At 43.8% G+C, this 22,314-nt stretch overlaps 1 protein-coding gene across 1 annotated transcript; it reads right to left on the bottom strand.

The window, feature by feature from the left end:
• Positions 1-251: 251 nt before the first annotated feature.
• On the bottom strand, positions 252-7,303 carry LOC113406808 (regulatory factor X-associated protein-like). Its single transcript, XM_026653554.1, has 4 exons — positions 7,261-7,303; positions 5,292-5,902; positions 3,229-3,336; positions 252-419 (listed from the first exon to the last, which is right to left on the bottom strand). Exons 1-4 carry the CDS (start codon positions 7,301-7,303, stop codon positions 306-308), a joined length of 876 nt encoding a protein of 291 aa, XP_026509339.1. The 3' UTR covers positions 252-305.
• Between the last annotated feature and the right edge of the window lie 15,011 nt (positions 7,304-22,314).

Genomic DNA, 22,314 nt, shown 5'->3' with positions numbered 1-22,314 from the left:
CTTTGGTAGGAGTAGGGGGTTATGTAAGGATTACTGATACAATGACATTTACATAAAAAATTATGAATAAGTTACATTTCTGAAACAGAATGGGGAATCAGATTCCTCCTGATTTGCTCACAAATTTGTGGACATCCATGCAGCTCAGAACCCCAAAAGTGCAACCACAAAACAATACAGGTATAATACAGCAGCAACAAGTTTTGTCTTCCATCTTAATATTTAACTCGCCTTTTTTCACGTATGTAAGATACATATCCCTCCACCACTTCAGCATAAGATTCTGCTGCAGATCTTTGTCCCCATCACACAGGTGCTCCTGGAAACTGTTGCTGCTGCCTTTGTTCCAAAGCTTGTTGACTTAGCAGCTGCTGCTGTTTCTGCAGAAACTGTACCACCTCCGGACTTCTTAATAATGACTTAAAGAAAAGAGGATTTTTTAAATGGACACCAAAATATTTCGAATAGAAAAATATCCCATATTTGTGAACTATACATTATATCAGTTTGTTCCTTATATTTTATAAATGGGAGTTCAATAAAATTAACATATTACAAAACACACCAAAGTGGGAACCATTTTCATCATTACAATACCTCCAGAAAAGAAATGGAGTCAACGTTAATGTCACCTCCAGTTAACTGAATCAAGACTGAAAGATGTGCATGATATGCCACTTCATAATACTATATACTTTTGTTTATTAAACAAAAATAAGTTACTGTCATATAGACAATGTAAACATCTGCTTTAAAAATGTTTAACTGCAGTTTAATTTTGAACTATACTTCTTGTATTCCATATAGCAAACTACCTCAAATCCCTGTTCTTTTGGAGAAATACAGAGCCTGTCATTGAAGTAAGATTTCTATAAATATAAAATATTTATAGTTTATCATACTAACTGGTCACCAGATAGAAACAAACAACCCTTATGAAAGCATGAAAGGAAGCACTGTCTTGTGAAGAGCACTGTCTTGTCAGGAGTTTTGGGTTCTATTCCTGGCACTGTCACTAACTTGTTGTGGGCCTTGGCCAAATCACAACTTTTGTGCCTCAATTCTCCCCCGTTCCTCCCCCCAGCCCTTCCACCCCCACCCCCCCATCTGCAGCATGGGAATAATTATCTAACTCCCAAAATGAGTACTTATAAAATCCTTTGAGATCCTTGATTAAAAGGTGCCATAAAAGTGCTAGACATTATCTACTATATTAGGAAATGTTTTCATCCTTGTGCTACTTGAAGTTTTCCAAAAAGCCAGTTCTTTTTCCAAGATGTATACAATAACATTCCATTTAAAAATACCCTTATGGTTTATGAGATCATGTCCTCCTCCTTCCCATATACTTTGCCCCAGGTGGGATATATTAAAAACAAAGGGATCTTTCCTAAAGGAATATTGCTGAATGAGAGAAAGGGTCAAAGCACTGAAGAAGACAGCAACACAGTTCAAGGAGAACCTGTGCCTCACATTTCCTGTTTGGTGGGCAGAACCAGGAATGATAGAGCTTCAATCTTGTGCAAAGGCCCTTAAAAGAAATATTTACTTTTCCAAGAGCATCTGGTTGCTATATTTCTAGGGAAATCATAAAAGTGTTTTCAGTTTCCATTACTAAAAGGACCTTGTCAAGTGCAGCTAAGAGCTGTGAAGGTACTGTCAATCAGGCAAGGGAGCCAAAGAGGTGCAATCCAATAGCAAGACTCAGAGAGCAGCAGCCAATGGGCGGCTTTGTGACTCCAATTTTTCTGCAGGCTACTTTAAAGAATTAAAGAAAATAATTTCCTTTTCAGGGACACTATTCCAAAGTTTATTTCTAGACTTTAAATAGGTGCTTCTTCTATATATTGTATATCACTGGGAGAAGGGAGACAAAATAAGGTTATTTTGCTGTAAACCTAGCATTCTGAGGTCTTTTCTTTAAAGACTTTCATCTTCAGACTATCTGGGATCTGGAGTCCTCCATGCACATAGGTGCCTAAAGAGACCTGCAGCACAATAATCAGGGCTGGTTATGCTGCTTGTCATAGTTAATGGAGGCAGTAGATGAACAGTTTGATTCTCTTTTGATGGAAAGAGAATAAAACACAATGGCAAAGGTACAGTAGAAACATTCACAATAAAAGCCAAAACCACCAAATATATTAAATTCTCTCCTCCATGTAAGTGACATTCAGGGAAGGCAGCTAACGGAGCCACAAAAATGATCTTGTGTTTACTAGAATGTAAAACAGATGTTAGTGTATACCAGTGGTTCTCAACCTATTTACCATAGTGGGCCACATCCAATACTACCTGTATGGCCCTGAGGGGTACCACAGCTCAGTGCTGATTGGGCCACAGGTTGAGAACCACTGGTGTATACAATATCATAGTAAGTGAGGTAGTGAGTCTAAGACTTCTACTGACTTTATTTCTTACACTGCCATGACTGAAACTTGCACTGGAACTATTTAAAGTGCACATCTTACTGTTTTACTGGAGACTTTACAGCAAAGTTGGGTTAACACAAGGATCGGCAACCTTTGGCACACGGCTCTCCAGCGTAAGCCTCCTGGCGGGCCAGGCTGGTTTGTTTACCTGCCGCATCCGCAGGTTCGGCCGATCACTGCTCCCACTGGTCGCGGTTCACCGCTCCAGGCCAATGGGGACTGCGGGAAGCAGCGCGGGCTGAGGGATGTGCTGGCTGTGGCTTCTCGCAGCCCCCATTGGCCTGGAGCGGCAAACCGTGGCCAGTGGGAGCCGCGATCGGCCGAACCTGCGGACGCGGCAGGTAAACAAACTGGCCCGCCCCACCAGGGTGCTTACCCTGGCGGGCCACGTGCCAAAGGTTGCCGATCCCTGGATTAACAGATTAAACCAACCTAGATACATTATGAATGCTATCTGCCCAAAGAACTACACACTTTTCTAATAGTACAGAAATGTCCACGTTCAGCTAATGTAACTGTGATTCACATACTCATGATTATTCATATTTGTGTTCTGTGCAGATGTCGAAATGTGCATCTTCCATGTCTACTGTGATATTTCAGTTTTAAAAACTTGTTTATATAACTATGTAATGCACAACAGCAATCTACTGACTTCCAAGTTTCCAGAGAGGCACCAATAACTTTCAATACATATTCTATCTGTATCTTTAAGAAAAGGAGTGAGCAATTTACAAAAATTGGTTCTCAAAAAGCAATCCTACTATCTTCAGCCTTGTGAAGCCATGGTACTTACCAGCCTTTTCTGATTCAATACTTGTTCTAAAAGAGTAGGTCTTGCTGGGCGATCTCCAATAGACCCTGTTCTTTGTTTTGTAACAGAAACTGAACCTTCAACGCAATCCTGGACATAAGAGACAAAATACAAGAGGAAAGATAGATGTTAATATGTTCTCATTACAATGCATTTTCATTTCTACAGGGGAGATCTCAGAATAAAAGGGCCTGCTTCCCCTTCCTAACCTGTGGAAGGAAATAAAGTGTGCCAGAGAGGAAAAGAATCCACCCAATGTTCTGTTTTTCCCCTTTCCCTCCATAAAGCTTCCAGTCTCCACTTGCCACAGTGAGCATGACTCCAGAAACTGGTGAATTAGACTTCTAAATTAGACTCCTAACCAAGTTACCATAGCTAGTTAATAAAACTTTAATCTATTTGATTAAAAATTAAGTAATTTGAAACAGCCCAATTATTCCTTCCACACTTTTTAACCATATTTCCCTGAAAGTAATGTGTGTCTAAAGCAGGGGTTCTCAAACTGAGGGTCGGGACCCCTTAGGGGGTTGTGAGGTTATTACATGGGGGGTCGCGAGCTGTCAGCCTCCACCCCTGACCCCGCTTTGCCTCCAGCATTTATAATGGTTTTAAATATATAAAGAAGTGTTTTTAATTTATTTTGGGGTCACACTCAGAGGCTTGCAATGTAAAAGGGGTCACCAATACAAAAGTTTGAGAACCACTGGTCTAGAGAGTCTCAGGTTGGAGGCTAGGTCAGGCTATAGTCACAGCTGGGGCAGTTCTAGCCACAGTTCAGCACAGATAAGGTGCTGCAGATTCCTCACTGGTTTCTCTCTGGCCTGAGGCATCCCAACCTGTAAAGTTTGTTAACTATTCTTCCAACTGAAAGGGGTCGGACAAATATCTATCCTAGCATCTACTACTTCAACACTGTTGAAGAAATGTCAAAAGGCTCAGCCTTTATTAGATGCATATATGTGTATTCTACCTTGAGTCTCACTAATCTTCAAAGGCTAGTGTAGACACTACATAGTTGTGGAAAAAGAAAATCCTGCCCCTTCCAAAACCACCCCCTCAGTACAAACCGCCTCCATCATCTTTTTTTTAAACTCAGTAGAAGAAATGCAGTTTCCCCCTTCCCAAAACTATTCCAAAATACAATGCATGCACAAAATGCAAAATCTGTTTGAAAACTCTTTATAACAATTATGGCAACTATCAGAGACTACATTGTATAGAGTTTGGAATTGAGAGCCAAAACTGCTGAAAACAAGCTGAGTGCTAATACCAGTTCTGCCACTGATTTACTGTGTGATCCCTGTGCCTCTGTTTTTCAATCTGTAGATAACATTTATGAAGATGTGTGGCTCAATATAGCTCTGAATGTTTAAAGTATTACACAAGGCCTAAGCATACTTAGAGGATTTCATAAGTGTAACAAACAGGGAGGAGGGAGCAGGAAAGCAGATGGCCAAAAAGTTATTCTCTGCAAGGCTTTCCCTGGCACAGTGGCCTCGGTCTATAAGATGGGTGTGGATTTCTCTCTGGGACAGGAGAATTACCACTACTATTATTGGAACTACCTGGGACACCACAAACATGCTTAGATAATTGGAACACAACAGGACAGGAAATCATACCAGGCTCGTTAGAAAGAACTCACTTTGTGCGGGGAGTAGGAGCAGACAAAAAGCTAGGCAGGCAATGTAAATAACTAATGCCATTCTGCACTGAATCTGTACCTTAGTGGAGAAGAGAACTAGGAGAGTTATGTGGCTCTCCAGTGAGGGAGGTGCGCTCCCACACACCTGTAACAGCAGCAAATAGTGGCAGGCTAAGTCTCCCCCCTCCAATGGGGGACCCCACCGAAAAGCTGATTACCTGCAACTCACCCTTAACTCAAGTGATTCTGGGTGTTGTTAACTGGGCGCTGCACAGCGGCCTACCCTTGCACACAGCGGTGGGGGGCTGATGTGTAGCCTCAGCTACTCCCCCACCCCCAAATCTCTGCCCTAATACCTCGGCACTGTGACACAGCGGTGAGGCGGGCACTAACCCCTCACCTCGGCCCGCGCGCTGCCCCCCGGGGTGGCAGCCCCGCCCTGCGCTGGGGGCGCCCCGGCCCCGCCCAGGGCCTGGTCGCTCTTCTTGCGCTTGTACTTGTCCTTGTACATCTTGTTGCGGTGGCGCTTGCACATCCAGGGCTTGCGCTGCTTGGCCACCTGCGTGGTGGTCTCGCTGCAGCCCTGGTACGTGCAGCTCTTGCAGCCCTCGCCTCCCGCGGGGCCCTCCCCGCCGGAGGCCGCCGCCGCCTCCTCGTCCTCCAGCTCCTCGGGGCTGGCCGTGCTCTCGCCGCCCGCCGGCTCGCCCTCCTCGGCCGCGTCCCCTTCGCCCTCGCTGGGGCACACCTCGCACAGGAACACGAGGCCTCCGGAGGTCTCCGGGGCCTGCGCGGGGCCCCGGTGCCGCCCGATGCCCCCCGCCGCCTCCTCGTCGCCGCTGCACGGCTGCATCACCAGCAGCGTCAGCTGGGGGGGCGAGGAGGAAGCGGCGGCGGGGCCGGCCCGCAGGGCCCTGCTGCTGCTGCCGCCCGGACCCTCCGTCCCGCTCTCCCACCCGCCGGGCGGCTCTGGACCGGTAGGCACAGAGCAGTGACTGCGCAGGCGCAGCGGCCCTGACAGGCGACCAACTGTACACGCTGCGTGCCAGCACTGAGACCTGAGGCCGGGAGCTGTGACGCGCGACTACGGCCGCTTTACGGCGGCAACTGTTGAGGGGAGTGTGGAGTGAGCACGCATGCGTATTATGGAAAACTAACTTGGCACGTAGGGAAGTGCCACACCAGGGTGACAGAAAATCAAGTGCGCGAGCGCGGCGATCGCTCTGTCGCGACCCCAAGACGCAATTTACTGCACGTGCGCAAACCCGATATGGGCGAAGAGTCGAGGAATGAGATGAGGAGCGCGCGCCTGAGGCGTCGTTAAGCCTCCGAATAGCTGGGGTGGTCACGTGACAATGCAGCCTCCGCCTCCTCCGCGGAGGGTCATATGTGTGCCGCGTGCTGGGCGGGGCAGCCCCACTCCTACCTGTGTTTTCCTGCAGGCGAGCTGTGTCACCGGGCACCAGGCCCTGCTGGGGCTATCCGTGCATTAGGGTACAGCCCAGACTGATGCGTATGTCACAACGCGCTGCAACCACGAGTGCCTTGCAATGCCCTGCTAAAGGAGCTCCCAGCATGCAGGTCACACCCTGAGTGTCTGTGTGCAACTGCCACCTGCCAGCCACACTTAGCTTACCCTCTGGCGCTCTCCAGCCTGGGTCATATTGTGGGGTGACCCCCAGTGCAGCCGCTCCTCCCCCAGGCCTGGATTTCCCCCATTGTGTACTGCCCAGCCCTCTCCTGGACAATGCAAGCTTATATGAAGGCCCTCGTTTTATTAACAGAAAGGATATGAACAGATTGTGTTGTTCCAAGTGGAGTTTCCCAAACACTTAAATTCAAACACATTGAATGAGATCAAACAAAAAAAGTGTATTAACTACAGAAAGGGAGATTTTAAGTGAATACAAGTAATGAGGCATAAAAGTCAGAAATGCTTACAATAAAAATAAAGATAAAATGCAACTAGTGCCTAACTTAAACTATGTTAAACTCAAGGTAAAGTTTTTGCACCACATGCTCTCCTCAGACTTCCTGGCCAAACTTTTTAGGCCAGGACCCCTCCTTCTGTTTTAATGGCTGCTTCCTTTGTTCCTTCTGATGCAGTGAATCAATAGAGAGAGCAAGGAAGAGGGGTGCCTTGGGTGTTTTCCCTTTCTTTTTATAGTCCTGTCTTCCCTTTGAGAAGCATTTCCAGCTGGGAGTATGGTGACAAGCAGACTCTGTGAACAGGAACCCCATTCTGTTTCTTCACTAAGATGTAGATCTGCGCCACAATGCCATCCAGAACCGCCTGGTGAAAGCCATCGCGCCACGCCTGGGGCAGGTGGCTGTAAACTGCGCCATCCCCGGTACTGACAGCCAGCTGCTACCTGACGTCGTTGTCACCGACGAGGCCCAGGAAAAGATCATCATTATTGACGTCACGGTCTCCCTTGAGAACAGGACCCCGGCCTTTCACAAAGCCCAAGCTCGTAAGCTGGAAAAGTACGCTCCCCTGGCCGACACCCTGAGAGTGAAGGGCTACGAGGTGCAGATGGACGCCCTGATCGTCGGAGCCCTGGGTTCCTGGGACCCCTGCAACAAGTGTGTGCTGTGGACCTGTGGGATTGGTCAATGCTATGCACGGTTCATGCGGCGACTTATGGTCTCAGACACCATCCGATGGTCCAGGGACATCTACATCGAACACATTGCCGGCCACCGACAGTACCAGGAGGCGTGAGCCTGAGCGACATCGTGCATCGACTACGAGAAAGGGACCGAGATACTTTTTCCGTTGGACCATATGAACTGGAACAATAAACTCACTGAACCTTAAATCTCACCAAATGAAGGTCAATCCATCCTCATCATCGTATTCACTTATTATACACTTGAACATAGCCATTATATGAACAACATACCCTCGTATCTCAATGTCTGTACTTTGACCCGTTAAGCTTTTACCTCCAATCGGGGATATTGCAGATTATGTATTCTTTACGCCATCCAATCTTAAACCGAATTTGGCACCCTTTGATAATCTGTACGTTATTCCCTGATAACCAGACACTTCTATGCTTAAACTCTGTACTGTTCACTTTTTTTTTAAACATCATCTTAATAAAATTTTTATTTCTGCCCATGCCCTTTTTCTTGCCAATGAATAGCCACTCACTCTCACACTCATGCCCGTCACCCCAATAGGGGTATGGGCTGCCAACCACAGATCTCCAGAGTCCTTTATCCTGGGCCATTTGCTCTAGCTGGTTCCAGGTATAGCCCATTTTTATGCTATCAGCCTGAAGGTCGCGTCGCCAGGTGTTTCTTGGACGGCCTCTTTTCTGCTTGCCTTGGGGGTTCCACCGCAGTGCCTGTCTAGTGATGTTGGTTGGCTGCTTGCGTAGTGTGTGTCCTATCCAGCCCCACCTTCTCCTTCTAATTTCTTCCTCTGCTGGAAGTTGACGGGTCCTCTCCAAGAGGTAGATGTTGCTGATGGTGTCTGGCCAGTGGATCTGGAGAATCCTTCTAAGGCAACTATTTATGAAGGTCTGGATCTTCCTGATGGTTGTTTTAGTTATCCTCCAGGTTTCAGCTCCATACAATAAGACTGATTTCACGTTGGAGTTGAACAGTCTAATCTTTGTTGCCAAAGACAGCTCTCTGGAGCTCCAGATGTTCTTGAGCTGTAAGAAAGCTGCTCTTGCCTTACCGATCCTTGCTTTGATGTCTGCGTCCGTGCCACCCTGTTGGTCGATGATGCTGCCTAGGTAGGTGAAGGACTGCACTTCTTCCAGAGGGCTTCCATTCAGTGTGACTGGTTCATTACTGATGGAGTTAATCTTGAGGATCTTGGTCTTGTCCTTGTGGATGTTGAGGCCAACCTGTGATGACGTGGCTGCCACTACGTTGGTCTTCTCTTGCATCTGCTGTTTGCTATGCGAAAGGAGTGCAAGGTCATCGGCAAAGTCCAGGTCATCAAGCTGGGTCCACAACGTCCACTGGATTCTGTTCCTACGCTCATAAGTGGATGTCTTCATAATCCAATCAATGACAAGGAGAAAGAGAAATGGTGACAACAAGCATCCTTGTCTGACTCCGGTTCGCACCTGGAAGCTGTTTGTAAGCTGCACTCCATGGATCACTCTACAGTGTATGCCGTCATATAAATTCTTAATCAGGTTGACCACCTTTACTGGGATGCCATAGTGCCGAAGGAGCTTCCAGAGAGTCTCTCGATCCACGCTATCGAATGCTTTCTCATAGTCAACAAAGTTGATGTACAACGAGGAGTTCCACTCCATAGACTGCTCGACTATGATGCGGAGCGTTGCTATCTGGTCCGTGCATGATCTATTTTGCCGGAAACCTGCCTGCTCATCTCGTAGCTGTGGATCGACGGCATCCTTCATTCTCTCTAAGAGGACTCGGTTGAAGACCTTCCCTGGCACCGACAGAAGTGTGATTCCTCTGTAGTTGGCACAATTGCTGAGGTCTCCTTTCTTGGGGATTTTAGTAAGATATCCCTCTTTCCAGTCTGCCGGAATCATTTCTTCTTCCCATATCTTCTCAAGGAGGGGGTACAGCATTTCCACTGAAGCATCCAGATCTACTTTCAGGGCCTCTGCTGGAATATCGTCAGGTCCAGCCGCTTTCCTGTTCTTCATCATAGTGATGGCTTTTCTGATCTCATCTCTGGTTGGTCTGTCACAATTGATTGGAAGGTCTTCGTTGGCTGGGTCAATGTCTGGTGGATTTAGTGGTGCTGGTCTGTTCAGGAGTTCCTGAAAGTGCTTCGCCCATCTATTCATCTGTTGTTCTATTTCTGTTATAGACTTTCCCTGCTTGTCTTTGACGGGACGCTCTGGCTTGCGGAACTTTCCAGACAGTCACTTGGTAATGTCATACAGCTGTTTCATATTACCGTTGTATGCTGCCTGCTCCGCTTCTGCTGCCAGTCCATCCACATAATCTCTCTTATTCTTCCTAATATTCCTCTTCACTACTCTATGGGCTTCAGCATACTCTTTTTGCGCTTTAGCCTTTGCTGCTCTAGTCCTGCTGTTATTAACTACTGCCTTCTTCTTCTTTCTATCTTCTATCTTAGTCAAGGTCTCTGCTGTGATCCACTCTTTCTGCTGGTATTTCTTGATTCCAAGCACCTCCTGGCATGCTGACCTAAGTGTCTCTCTCACTTTCTGCCATCTGTTGGGTACACTGTCTTCCTCTTCCTCAGACCGATCCTGTAGTACTGAAAACTTATTCTTCAGCGTCAGTCCAAAATCTTCCTTGATCTTATGATCCTTCAAAAGGCTAACGTTGTACTTCACTCTTCTATCTGACACGTCTATCCAGTTCTTCTTCAGCTTCAGCTTCAATCTGGCCACCACTAAGTGATGGTTGGACGCTACGTCTGCTCCTCTTCTAACTCTAATGTCCTGCAAAGATCTTCTGAACTTCTTGTTAATACAGACATGATCGATCTGGTTTTCTATCGTGCCTGCTGGCGATACCCAGGTACTCTTGTGGATCCGCTTGTGAGGAAAGATGCTACCTCCTATGACCAAGTTGTTAAGTGCACACAGATCCACAAATCTCTCTCCATTCTCACTCATCTCTCCCAGAGCGTGGGTCCCCATGCCTTGTTCATATCCCGTGTTGTCAGGTCCAATTGTGGCATTAAAGTCTCCCATGAGGATGGTGATGTCTTTGTCTGGGAGAATCTCTAATATTTTCTGAAGTCTGTTATAAAAATAATCTTTGTCCCCCTCTTCACTGTCATTGGTTGGAGCATAGCACTGTACAACATTCATCTTAATCCTCTTCATTTTAGTTCTGAAGGATGCTGTGATGATCCTGGAACCATGTGCCTCCCAACCAATCAGTGCTCTCTGTGCCTGCTTGGACAACATGAAGCCTACTCCCTGTGTGTGAGGTGCGTCGCTCTCTTCATGTCCAGAATACAGCAACAGCTCTCCTGTCAACAGTCGTCTCTGTCCAGCTTGCTTCCATCTTGTCTCGCTAATGCCTAGTAGGGTCAGGTTGTTGCTCCTCATCTCTGCTGTGACCTGCACCATCTTTCTTGACTCGTACATGGTCCTCACGTTCCATGTAACGATGGTAATCCTCGTGGTTGCAAGAAGGGTAATCGGCTTAGTGGCTTCCTCACGACTTTCACCACCCAGCGTCATGCGTCTTCGAGTTGAAGACCCTTCTTTTTCCAGGCTAAAAGTCTCTGTTATCTCTATTGTTGGCGTTTCTGTAGCAGGTTGATTTTTTACGGGGTGGAGTTGCTAGCCCCACGCCCAACCCTCCTCCTTTATCCTGACTTGGGACAGGCAGATGGCCCCAAAGGACCTCTCTGGTGGAGTTAATGAATAGCCAGTTAGCAGGTAATGACCCATTGACCTTATTTACACCTGGCTGAGGTGTCAGCTTTCCCTCTGTCTTTGAGGAACTGGTTTGGTCACTCCCCAGACTTGAAACATATTTTAGTAACACCATACAGTGGAATGTTATAGTTTTACATACATTGTTGCCACACATATTTTACCAGAACAATAACGACCAGCAAATTATGAATTTTCAAATGATCCCCCATAAGGCTTACTTTGTACGAAGATTATTACAATAGTATGCAAGGGGTGAATACAGGAGTACAGTCTGTCATAGGCCCTTAATACTATGTGTTTGTTACAGTGTTTCAAAGAGTGACAAGGAGGAGGAGGTGAAAATGACCCAGAAATGTGCTATGTAACTTATGGACAGCCCCTCTAGGCACCTGCTCCCCCATGCAGCGCAGCCACAAAACCAAGCCACATGGTGATCCAGGCAACTGTTCTGCTCATCTGCCCCACGAATCAGCCTGTTTGCAGCCCTACACCTAGGGCTGGGCAGAGTCTTGCCTGCTCCTTGACCCATTGTTACCCAGCTCTATCTAGGATGCAGTAGAAAGAACTAAAACATGTATCAACAGTACCGACACCTTCCACTGTTGAAAAGCACTGATGTGCCTTCTTGCATGCACGCAACAAGAGCCTCGCCACATTTGTAGCCCTCTGAAACAACTAGCTCTCAACTGGTACCTAGAGTGAATCTTGCTGATGTATATATAAATTGTATAGAAGTTGCCTATTATTTTTTTCCCTTCTCTGATCTCTGTCTTTAGAGTGTGAGCTCTGTGGTGCAGGGATTATTCATAGGTGTTTGGAAGGTACTACTGCAAATAAAGGGCATTACTGCAAATATGTAGCAATAGTAATGAGAGTAATAATACACACCTCAAACAGTTAGGGCCATACTCAGAACCCTTTTACTCAATGGTGAACTTGAGTAGTTCTGCTGAAGTCAAATAATTTTGTTTTGATTTAAATGCAACTAGAAAGAATGCCTGTCTGAAACTCTAGATGTCCTTCCGATTAATTAAAAACACAATACAAAAATAATGACAAAACCAGAATACTACCTCATTTCTTTCCCCCCTCCCCCAAAACCATATAATAAGTAGCTGGAGCATATTTTATACATCAGAGCCCTTCACATGCCCAACAAGCAAAGACAAAACTCCTTACCAAATACCCCAGCCCTCCCTAAGAGCCCTGTCAGACAAATGGGTTTTGCAACATGCCAGGAAGGCCAACAGGTATGGGCTATTTCAGACCAAAGTGGAGGATTATGTCCAAAATTAAGAGGTCTTTGCGAAGAACATCCTGTTAGCAGCTCCCTCTGTTTTCACCTGAGGAGGCTGTATCTCAGGCACATTCACTGATCTCAGTTGCAGCACTGGAGTTCTCACCGGAGGGCTGTGCTTTAAAGGCAGAATTTGGCCCTTAGTATAATTGTTCCTCAATTTCTACATCTGAAAAAATGAAGATAACAATACATAAGAACATAAGAATGGCCATACCAACGTTTGGTCTACACTACAGCTCTATATCGGTATGCCCGCATCGCTCAGTGACCTAACCCACTGTGTAGACAGCGCTATATCAGTGGGAGACCTTCTCCTGCTGACATAGCTACCGCCTCTTGCGAAGGTGGATTAACAACACCGATGGGAGAACTCTCTCCCATCAGCTTAGAGCATCTTCATTAAAACATCACAGTGACGCAGCTGCACCCATGTAGCGTTTTGAGTGTAGGCTTGCCGTGGGTCAGACCAATGGTGCATCTAACCCAGTATCCTTTCTTCTGACAGTGTCCGGTGCCAGATGTTTATGAGGGGATGAACAGAACAGGGCAATTTTTCAGTGATCTGTTCCCTGTGATCCAGTCCCAACTTCTGGCAGTTGGAGCTTTAGGGACACACAGAGCATGGGATTGTGTCCCTAACCATCTTGGCTAATAGCCATTGATGGATCTCACAGGGATGTTGTAAGGCTTAATTAGTTTGCAAAGCACTTTGATATCCTTTGATGAAAGGCACTTTAGAATGCAAAGCAAAATATTATATTATTATGATGCTTCTACTTTGTATTAACCAGAAGGTTGCTTTTTGAATGATTTGGAATGTTTGTGCATAAGAAGAAACAAATGGAAAAGGAATGGGTAGCTAATCAATTTAGCCTAACTTTGAATTTATGGAATATTATGGGTTAAAAATTGCAATCAAATATTGTTTTGTTCCCGGTGTGCGTAGGAGAGACTGTAGAAAATGTTGAGCAAGAAAGGTTCAAATGCAAAAAACGAATGTTATATTCCATATACTATTTGTACCAGCCATGATTTTGGGGAATGAAGGTCATGTTTTGACAATTTGGTCCTTAACTTACGTGTCCCAGCTGCCCAGCTGGGAACAGATACACAGTCTTTGGCCTTCCCAGGTGTGTCTAACATCAGATGCCAAAAACTGCATGCTTAAATCATAGATATTCATCTGTGTGCAGGCTGCCTACTCATGGTTTGAATAGAGTCTGTATATTTCTGCAATCTACATTAGTGCTCATAAAGTGGTTCATTTTGATGTGCCAGAGCTTTTGTGCCAATTTTTCAGTACCTAGTCCTCAGTCACTATCCTGGTGAGAAGTATTCATTAGAAAAGCAGTCACTGGGGACAGAACTCAAGACGATCGTGAGAATACTGGTGATGGTGAGAGTATTGGTGGCACATCATCTAAACTAGTGAACTCATCCCGTAGTCACCAGTACAAGTCACCTCTCCTGGCTTCTGCTGCTAACAGCACAGAATTCTACACAGCACTGGTGGCTTTTGACAGTTTTGCATTGTTTTGATTTTCTTGGCAAATAACACATTTTTCAAATTTCTGGAGAATCTTTTTCTCTTTGATGTAAGATTTGAAGGCCTTGTATCCTTCATGTCTTCATATACTATAACTTTCCGGCAGAGGTAAAATTCCCAAACTATATTATTAGCATTACTACCACCATTTTTCATTTTGTACAAATGTATAGACTGGTGATAAATTAGATATAGATGGTCATCATAATTGAGGAACTGGGGAAGCCATTATCTATTGGAATACACTAAGAATATATTGACAGACAGTGATGTTTATTCCAAATATTAATTTAAGGGTGCGAATTAAGTATTAGCACATCAGCCTGTCTTCCACTACCCATACGAAGTGATTAGGCCACTTGAGCTGCCCTAGTTCTGGGATAAGATGGCACTGATGTGTATACTTGCAGCTGCAGCAAAATATTCCCTTTTATGAGGACAGAGGGTATGAGATCTGTTTGCTTATTGTTGTTTAAGAGTGTTTTGCACACAAAGTGCTTTTGCTGTTATCTAATGTGTGTATCTCATGAAATATTAAGAACTTCAGTGGAAAGTGAGATGATGAAATTCATACATCCAATGTTAAGGTGGCCCTACAGAGAAACCATAATCTAAATGCAAATTATCTTGTAACTGTATTACACCATTATAAAATGAAAACATCAAGTCAGGAGAGTGCCTGAGATTTTAAAACACAGCTTTGAAAGATATATGAATGATACAAGGAAATAGAGCCTTCTGAGGAAAGCTGTGATAGGGTTGCCAATTTTGGTTGGATGTATTCCTGAAGATTTCATCACATATAACATAATCTTTAATTAAAGATTAATCTTTAATTCCTGGAGACTTCAGGACAATCCTGGAGGGTTGGCAACCCTAAACTGAGAATTAATCTCATTTAAAGCACATTTCTTAACAAAGACATTTCTTTTTAAAAAGGATTCAAAAGTTGGTAGCAGAAAAAAGGCTTCTTGTCCTTTAGTTCTATTGCTCATTTTACTGCTTAACACCATCCCTGGTATTGAGTCATATAACCTGGTGAGAAAGCCATGAGGAGATTCAAAAGCCTGGTAATAGGAAAACCTGATACACTCAAAAAAGACAAAACAAACAAAATGGTGAAATGTGCCTTACGAATATTAATTCCTTGAAAGCAATGAATGTTGAACTCCCATCAATAATGGCAATGCAAACTGCGTTAGCCTGCCAGTGGTGATCTTCTTAAGGTTTGGTTTTGATAACAAAAGTTTTGATGTTTATATTATCAAATACTATAAACAGCCTTTCTCACAGGACTGAAGTGTTTCTGTTTTCCAGACAAGACTGGAACGTGCAGAAGGACATAGCCTTTCAAAAATAAAAATTGACTACATTTTTGCCAACCTCAGTTTGACAGAGTATACCCCTGTGTTCACCCTACACACTATTGTAATAATGTTTGTACAAGGTATGCCATGTGAGGTATTATTTAAATAACTTGCTCATCAAGAATATCATGACAAAATGCACGTAGCAACATTATATGTAAAATTATAAACATAAGCTGAAATCATGACAGAAGTATGTTTCCCAGATAAATCTGGGGTGTGGCTAAACCAGTTTCTCAGAGACAAAGGGCAAGCTCTGATGCCTCAGCGGGTGTTAACAAGGCTGATGGACCATTACCTGCTAAGTGGCCATTCTTTGGCAAGGAACTGGGCAGGGACAAAAATCTACATTTTAGCAAAGAAACAGTATGGAGTTTTCTTTCTTCACTAGACTGCCTGTTGCCTTGCTCCCAGCTGGAAATGCTTCTCAAAGTGGGGAAGAGACTATAAAAAAAAGGGACAGACACCCTCCCCTCTCTCTCCCTGCCCAGCACATTCTCGGCACCTGAGAAAACAAAAGGACTTTGTGGGAGGGATCCTCACCTGAAGAGTTTGGTCAGTAACCTTGCTGGAAGCATGTGGTAAGAAATTTTGCTTGGCTCTAATATAGAATCATAGAATATCAGGGTTGGAAGGGACCTCAGGAGGTCATCTAGTCCAACCCCCTGCTCAAAGCAGGACTAAACCCCAGACAGATTTTTGCCCCAGATTCCTAAATGACCCCCCTTAAGGATTGAACTCACAACCCTGGGTTTAGCAGGTCAATGCTCAGCTATCCCTTAGGCACTAGTAAATGTTTTATCTTTATTTTTCTGACTTTTATGCCTCATTACTTGCACTTACTTAAAATCTATCTCTTTGTAGTTATTAAACTTGTTTTACTGTTTTATCTAATGCAGTGTGTTTAAATTGAATTGTCTGGATAACTATTTAAGATAATAAGCTGGCATGTTATTCCCTTAAAGAAATAACAAATTGAATATGTTGAACTGTCCAGGAGAGGGCTGGGCAGTACAGGACATACATTTCTTTGGGGAAATCTGGGACTGGGGGTGTGTTGGGGGTCACCCTGCAGCATAACTCAGACTGGTAAGAGCCAAGGTGTGGCTGGCTGGCTGCAGCACACACACACAGACATAGCTGGGAGTAACTTGGAGGCTGTTTAAGACCAGTCCAGACTGGAGGCTATAGCAGCAAAACAATGTAAATGGCACCCCAGGTTACAGGACAGGGGTACACAGCCCCCGACTAGTCTGGATTGTGCCCTGGTATGTCACACTCAGAAAAAAGTTTGGGATCAGTTTGATCTGAGTTGTGGACAAAGGTTCAGGTTGTAATAAAGGTGTGACATGTCAGAGTGCTGGTAAAATGCTAGTTTTTATTTCTTGGTCTCAGGCACATGACATTTCTCAGAGATACTTCTGTCCTATGGCAGGGCACATCCACTGATTCTAATGGTTACTGTTATATCTTCCTCCTCCCCTACATTTATTTATTTTATATTAAATGAAAATAAAATGATATCTCATTAAAATTAATAAAACACATAAATAGTAATGTGCAGGAGGGAGGTCAGGGAAGATTATCTCAATCTCCTGGAGAGAAAAGGGGATTATTTTGCCTCTTATCAGACACCTGTCCTGAACTACTATCGCTGAACCTCAACTGCTTTTTGGTTACCTGGCCACTTCTTGTTCTCAACACAAAGCCTTCTGTAATGGCCTTTTCAGCAGCTGGAGTGAATCTGACAGCTGGAGCCCATGTTTACTGCTATTGCATTTTTCATTGTCTGTGACTGGGTGGGCATATGTTACTTCTTTTAGCACAGGAGCACTATAAGTAGCATTTTGGATGTCCTCAACAAATGCAGAGCCAGTGTCCTTCTTGATTGTGTTTAGATGTCTTCTGTTCCTTTTGTGTGGGTATAGCATATGACTTTGATGTAGATAGCATAGCTGTTACTTTGGCAATGGTTGATATCCCTAATTCTGATGACTATTGTTACATCAGTTGGCTCTTATTTTTCTAAAGCATTTAATCCATTTCCACTTTACACTGAAAACGCAGAAGATCTCAATGTTTGCAGCCCAAAGCACGTGAGCACCAAAAAGAGAGAAAAATTATCATGTATGGTAAAAGTAGGCATAACTACTGTGCTTGATGAAGTGGTAAGGCTAAGTAATGCAATGAAATGAAGAAATGAAAAAAATGAGGTTGAATGTCAGGAAAATTAGTGAGGTCCATTAGGCTGTGAAACATTCTCCCAGTAGAAGTGATGAAAGCCCAGTTGATTTGGACATTTAAAACTAGACCGAATAAAGCACTAGGAAGTGTATTGTAAAGAAGCAATCCTGCGTTGTCACAGAGATGGAACAGATGATCTATGAAGTCCAGCAAGTCGTTCCACTTCTAACATCTATGGCTTTGGGGAATTTCAGTTGTTTATGTTCTCTAACTCGTAATAATGGTTGGGCCAGAGGGTCATCTTTTTGGCTTTACTACTTAACTTCTTTCATGCACTGATTATGGAGCCATTCATATTTAATCAGAGTCTCAAGCCAGCTACCAACAAGTTTTGCCCTACATAGACCTATCACCTTCATTTTAGTCAGCCAGAAAAATGTTGTCTGTGAGACTTATGTAGTACATACATGGGCATTCTGTGTCAGGGCAACCAATATTTCCATACAACTACTTCTTACAAAGTTTTAAAACTTCTTTCTGATTGCATATTTAGCTTAGCAACTATATTTTTATTTTGTCTTCCTGGTCTTATGCAAAGAATTTCTCACATATAGGTGTTTTTAAAATCATCCAATTTTTCTGATTTTCATGATTTATTTTTGTGTGTGTAGCATTCATGATTCACCTCCATGGGTGAGAATTGTTTCATGTTATGTACAGAAAGTTCTTTTCTTGGACTGCAATTATATTTCTTCACCTCTTCCTACTGCCTCGTTCAAGCTGTGAAATAGCAATTCTGCAAATTCTTATGTGCAGGTACAGATGTTTCAGTTACTTGTTTGTCCTTAGGAACCTGCTTTTTTATTATTATTAAATTGGTTGTCATTGAATGGGTATCAGGAGATCACAGACTGCTAGTGGGGAGGGAGGTTGTCTCAGCTAGATACCAAGTAGATGAAAGGGGCTATAGGGAGGAAGGGTGGTCCTGGTATGGAAAAGATTGAGAGTTGTTGGCTTATGCAGTCACTATTACTGTCACTAATTAAGATTTATAAGTTCTTCATTAATGTGTTTTTCCAGCCAGCTGCTCTCAGGGCTTTAACTCTCTTTGCCATTAGCTGGTCAAGAGCCTGCCAATGTGAATAGCAAAAGCTTCTATTGACTTCAGTGGGATCAGGTTCAGAGCATCTCAGAAGGAAAGAGCTCCCCCAAGGGAGAGAAAGATTCACACTATTCACAGGACTGAATCACTGAATGATCCTGAGAATGTAACACATCAGTGCTGAAGCAGCTGTGTGCTTCTCCCCTGGTTTTTTCTCTGGCTGATGCTACACAATGAGTTTTCTGTCAAAACATGCAGAAATGGGTGATGGAAGGAGAAACAGACTAATATATGTATGTGCTATGTCCCTGCAGCTGCTCTTTGACTGTGCCTTCCATCTTGGCAATCATATCTCATCAGACCCTGTTGATCTTCAAATGAGCTGTGTTGTATAGAGAGGCAACTGGGAGGGAGGGGAAAACACACTGCTTAGGCTGCTTTCCCCTCCAACCTCAATTTTCAAACCAGTTTTCAGGAAGTGCACAATAAAGGGAAGCATTTGGCTCTAAATTGTTATACACTAAAAACATGGAGTTGGGAATACTTTAAAAACGCATCTTGCACAAGCTCAGAACATCAACAACTCTGCTTTTCTCCTCACAGAAATGACAGTAAGGTGGAGATAGTAACATACTCCCTCGCCCCTTGAAGGCATCACCAGCTTCAATGTGCCTTGTCACATTACAATTGCACATTGTACAACTGTACAAAAAAGAACTTAGTTACTGCAGCATTGATTCTTTTCCCATTTATAAATAATTTCTGTTACATGAGCTGAAACCAAGCATATGGTATGCCAAGTAACATTCCAAATTTGATTAAGGATCTAATTAATAGTCAGATCATAAACTTTAATCTCATTCTGCTTTTCTGCAGTTATTATAAGGTAGAGAGGTATTTTCTAAAAATCTGAAAGCACATGATTCAAGCCATGTTAGTCTTTTGCTTCTTCTGTCACTTATTGTGGACCAAATTCTGCCACCGTTACTCACTCTCCGTAATAACTTCCTCTGTAAGGAGTCATTGTAAGGGAGGCAGAATCTGGCTCTAAACATTTGGTAAAAGAGATTTAGTGTACGTGTAGTTAAGGGTTGAAAGCAACAGTGCAGTGCTCAGAGGATAAATCCATTGCTGGTGCGCTGATCAATGGGATCTGAATTGGGTGAACGTAGGAAGCGGAGATGGTGTGGATTTGTGATTTTATTGGTGGGGAGCAAAGGCTGAGCTCTGGAAAGTAAATATAATGACAAGATGAAATTTAGTTCAGTATGCTTCAGCTATTGTCACAAAAGATCTTTTGGAGGAAAGTATCTTGTAGTTCTGATCAGCTACCTCATCTACTGTGGGCAGATATTATTTTCATAAATGACAATCTTAAGCCATATTAATCTGCTTGTATGTTGTTACAAAGTTTTCCTGTGCCTAGGGAGGTTGTAGAATCTCCATCATTGGAGATTTTTAAGAGTAGGTTAGACAAACACCTGTCAGGGATGGTCTAGATAATACTTAGACCTGCCATGAGTGCAGGGGATTAGATTAGATGACCTCTTGAGGTCCCTTCCAGTCCTATGATTTTATGATTCTCTGTACCCCCTGGAAGATGTCTGCATACCCCCAGGAGTACATGTATCCCTGGTTGAGAACCACTGGTTTAGTTTATCAAAAAGGAGATTAAGAGATGATGTGATTACAGTGTATAAGTACCTTCACGGGTACATTATGCTGGCTACTAAAGAGATCTTCAATCTAGCAGAGAAAGGCATCACAAGAACCAATGGTTGGAAGCTGAAGCCAGACAAATTCAAATTAGAAATGAGGTACAATGTTTTAACGGTGAAGGTGATTCACCATTGGAACAAACTACCAAGGGAAGTGATGGATTCTCCAACTCTTGATGTCTTCAAATCATGAATGGATGCCTTTCTAGAAGATACGCTTTAGCCAAACACAAATTATACTTCATCAAACACAAGTTATTGGCCACAATATGGGGACAAGTTGGTGAATTTTAATGGCCTGTGATATACAGGTCAGACTATATGAGCTAATGGTCCCTTCTGGTCTTAAACCCTGAATCTATAAATGGCCTTTGCTCCTGTATGAATACTATGATGTTTGCCTTGTGATAGTATCTGGGATATTATTATCAAGGACTACAGATCTCGTTACTACTACTGGACTAGAATAGTTTGCACTTAGGCCCATATAGTCTTTTCAGTATGTATATGGTGGGGCGGAGGGCCAAATCTGGTGGAAACTGATTCTGCAGATTGTTCTTCCCTTCACTTTTATCATGTGAAAAACCCTCCAAGACTACTATAAAGTGTCAGGCCTCCACGACTGTGGAAGAAGCAGCACTGTGAGAATACCTTCCATTCCACATACAGTATTGTCACACTGGTTTCCTTATGCAAGATAATGCTGACCCAGTGAGCATTAGTGCCTGTGGGTTTCCTCTCTGCTTTGCATGGTAAAGCCCCTAGAAGGTTTTTTTTGGGGTGGTGACCATTGGGGACCAGGTTGTGGAAGAGGGTCTGAGGAACTGTGCAGAGGCTCTGTGCCTCTGCAGCTGACCCTGCTATCCCCGGGGGTTCTGAGAGTTGCAACGTTTTCTCTATTAGACAGTAATAAGGAAATTCTGGATCTGTGATAGTAATTACCTTCTTCACTGCTGCCTCACTTAGCTGGTATGTGGGACAAAACGCACCTGCTGTGAATCGTCAGCACTTCAAATCATACTGCAGAATTGTGCTGCAGCAGAGACTCAGCAATGAAGGGACCGATAACACATTATATATAGTTAATTACACAGTTGTCGTACTATGGGTTCTATCAGTACTCCTTTCTGTATAACCATGCACAGAAGGGGAGGACTTAATGTAAAATATATATGTTTGCTGGGCTCACTCTGTTCCGTGCTTGGTCCTGTCTGGGAGGCTGAGCCCACAACAATGCAGGTCTGGGAAGAGGCTGGGTTACAGATCAAATGGGGGAGGCCAAGGATGCATAGGATTAGTGAGGGAAAACCCTGTGGATCTTCAGGCAGGGACCCTGGCTCCATTCCCCTTCTGCCCCTCCCAGCATTGGGAAGATGGCTGGCAGAGGTTGTAGAACTGATTATTAATGTAACTTCATAAGTAAAGTTTTATGAATGAAACAATATTCATTCATAAAACCGGTTACCCCAATAACTGGCTAATTAACAATTAAGATGCTTGTTAAGAGCCAGAGCTGTTCAGTCAGCTGCCTTTGTAAGTTTCACTATCAATCCAATTCCTGCTTAAATCACTGAGACTTGCACTGTTTCAGTATTGTAACTTCTGTTCACCATTTATTACACTTGCCTACAGTATAACTTCTGTTCACTGTTTGCCATCCATTATACTTGTCTATATTGTAACTTCTGTTCACTGTTTGCCATATTGTAATTCAAACCCCATTTTAAAACGCTTACTCCATTTTGTAAGGGCTTGCTGCAACCTTCATTTTTGCAAACCCTGCTGTAATCTTATTAGTTTAGTTTAGATGTGTGAATGAGGTATGTATGGATGAT

The sequence above is a fragment of the Terrapene carolina genome, unplaced genomic scaffold (assembly GCF_002925995.2).
Source record: "Terrapene carolina triunguis isolate 2854851 unplaced genomic scaffold, T_m_triunguis-2.0 Scaffold141, whole genome shotgun sequence".
In the NCBI taxonomy this organism is placed as follows: Eukaryota; Metazoa; Chordata; order Testudines; family Emydidae; genus Terrapene; species Terrapene triunguis.
This window is presented reverse-complemented; position numbering and strand designations above follow the sequence as displayed.

Coding starts and splice junctions, on each gene's coding strand:
- LOC113406808 (XM_026653554.1), bottom strand. CDS start 7,303: ATGATGATCTTTTCCTGGGCCTCGTCGGTGACAACGACGTCAG. Junction 5,903..7,260: donor GTCGGTGACAACGACGTCAG/GTAGCAGCTGGC, acceptor GTCGCCTGTCAG/GGCCGCTGCGCCTGCGCAGT. Junction 3,337..5,291: donor GGGGCAGCGCGCGGGCCGAG/GTGAGGGGTTAG, acceptor TCTTATGTCCAG/GATTGCGTTGAAGGTTCAGT.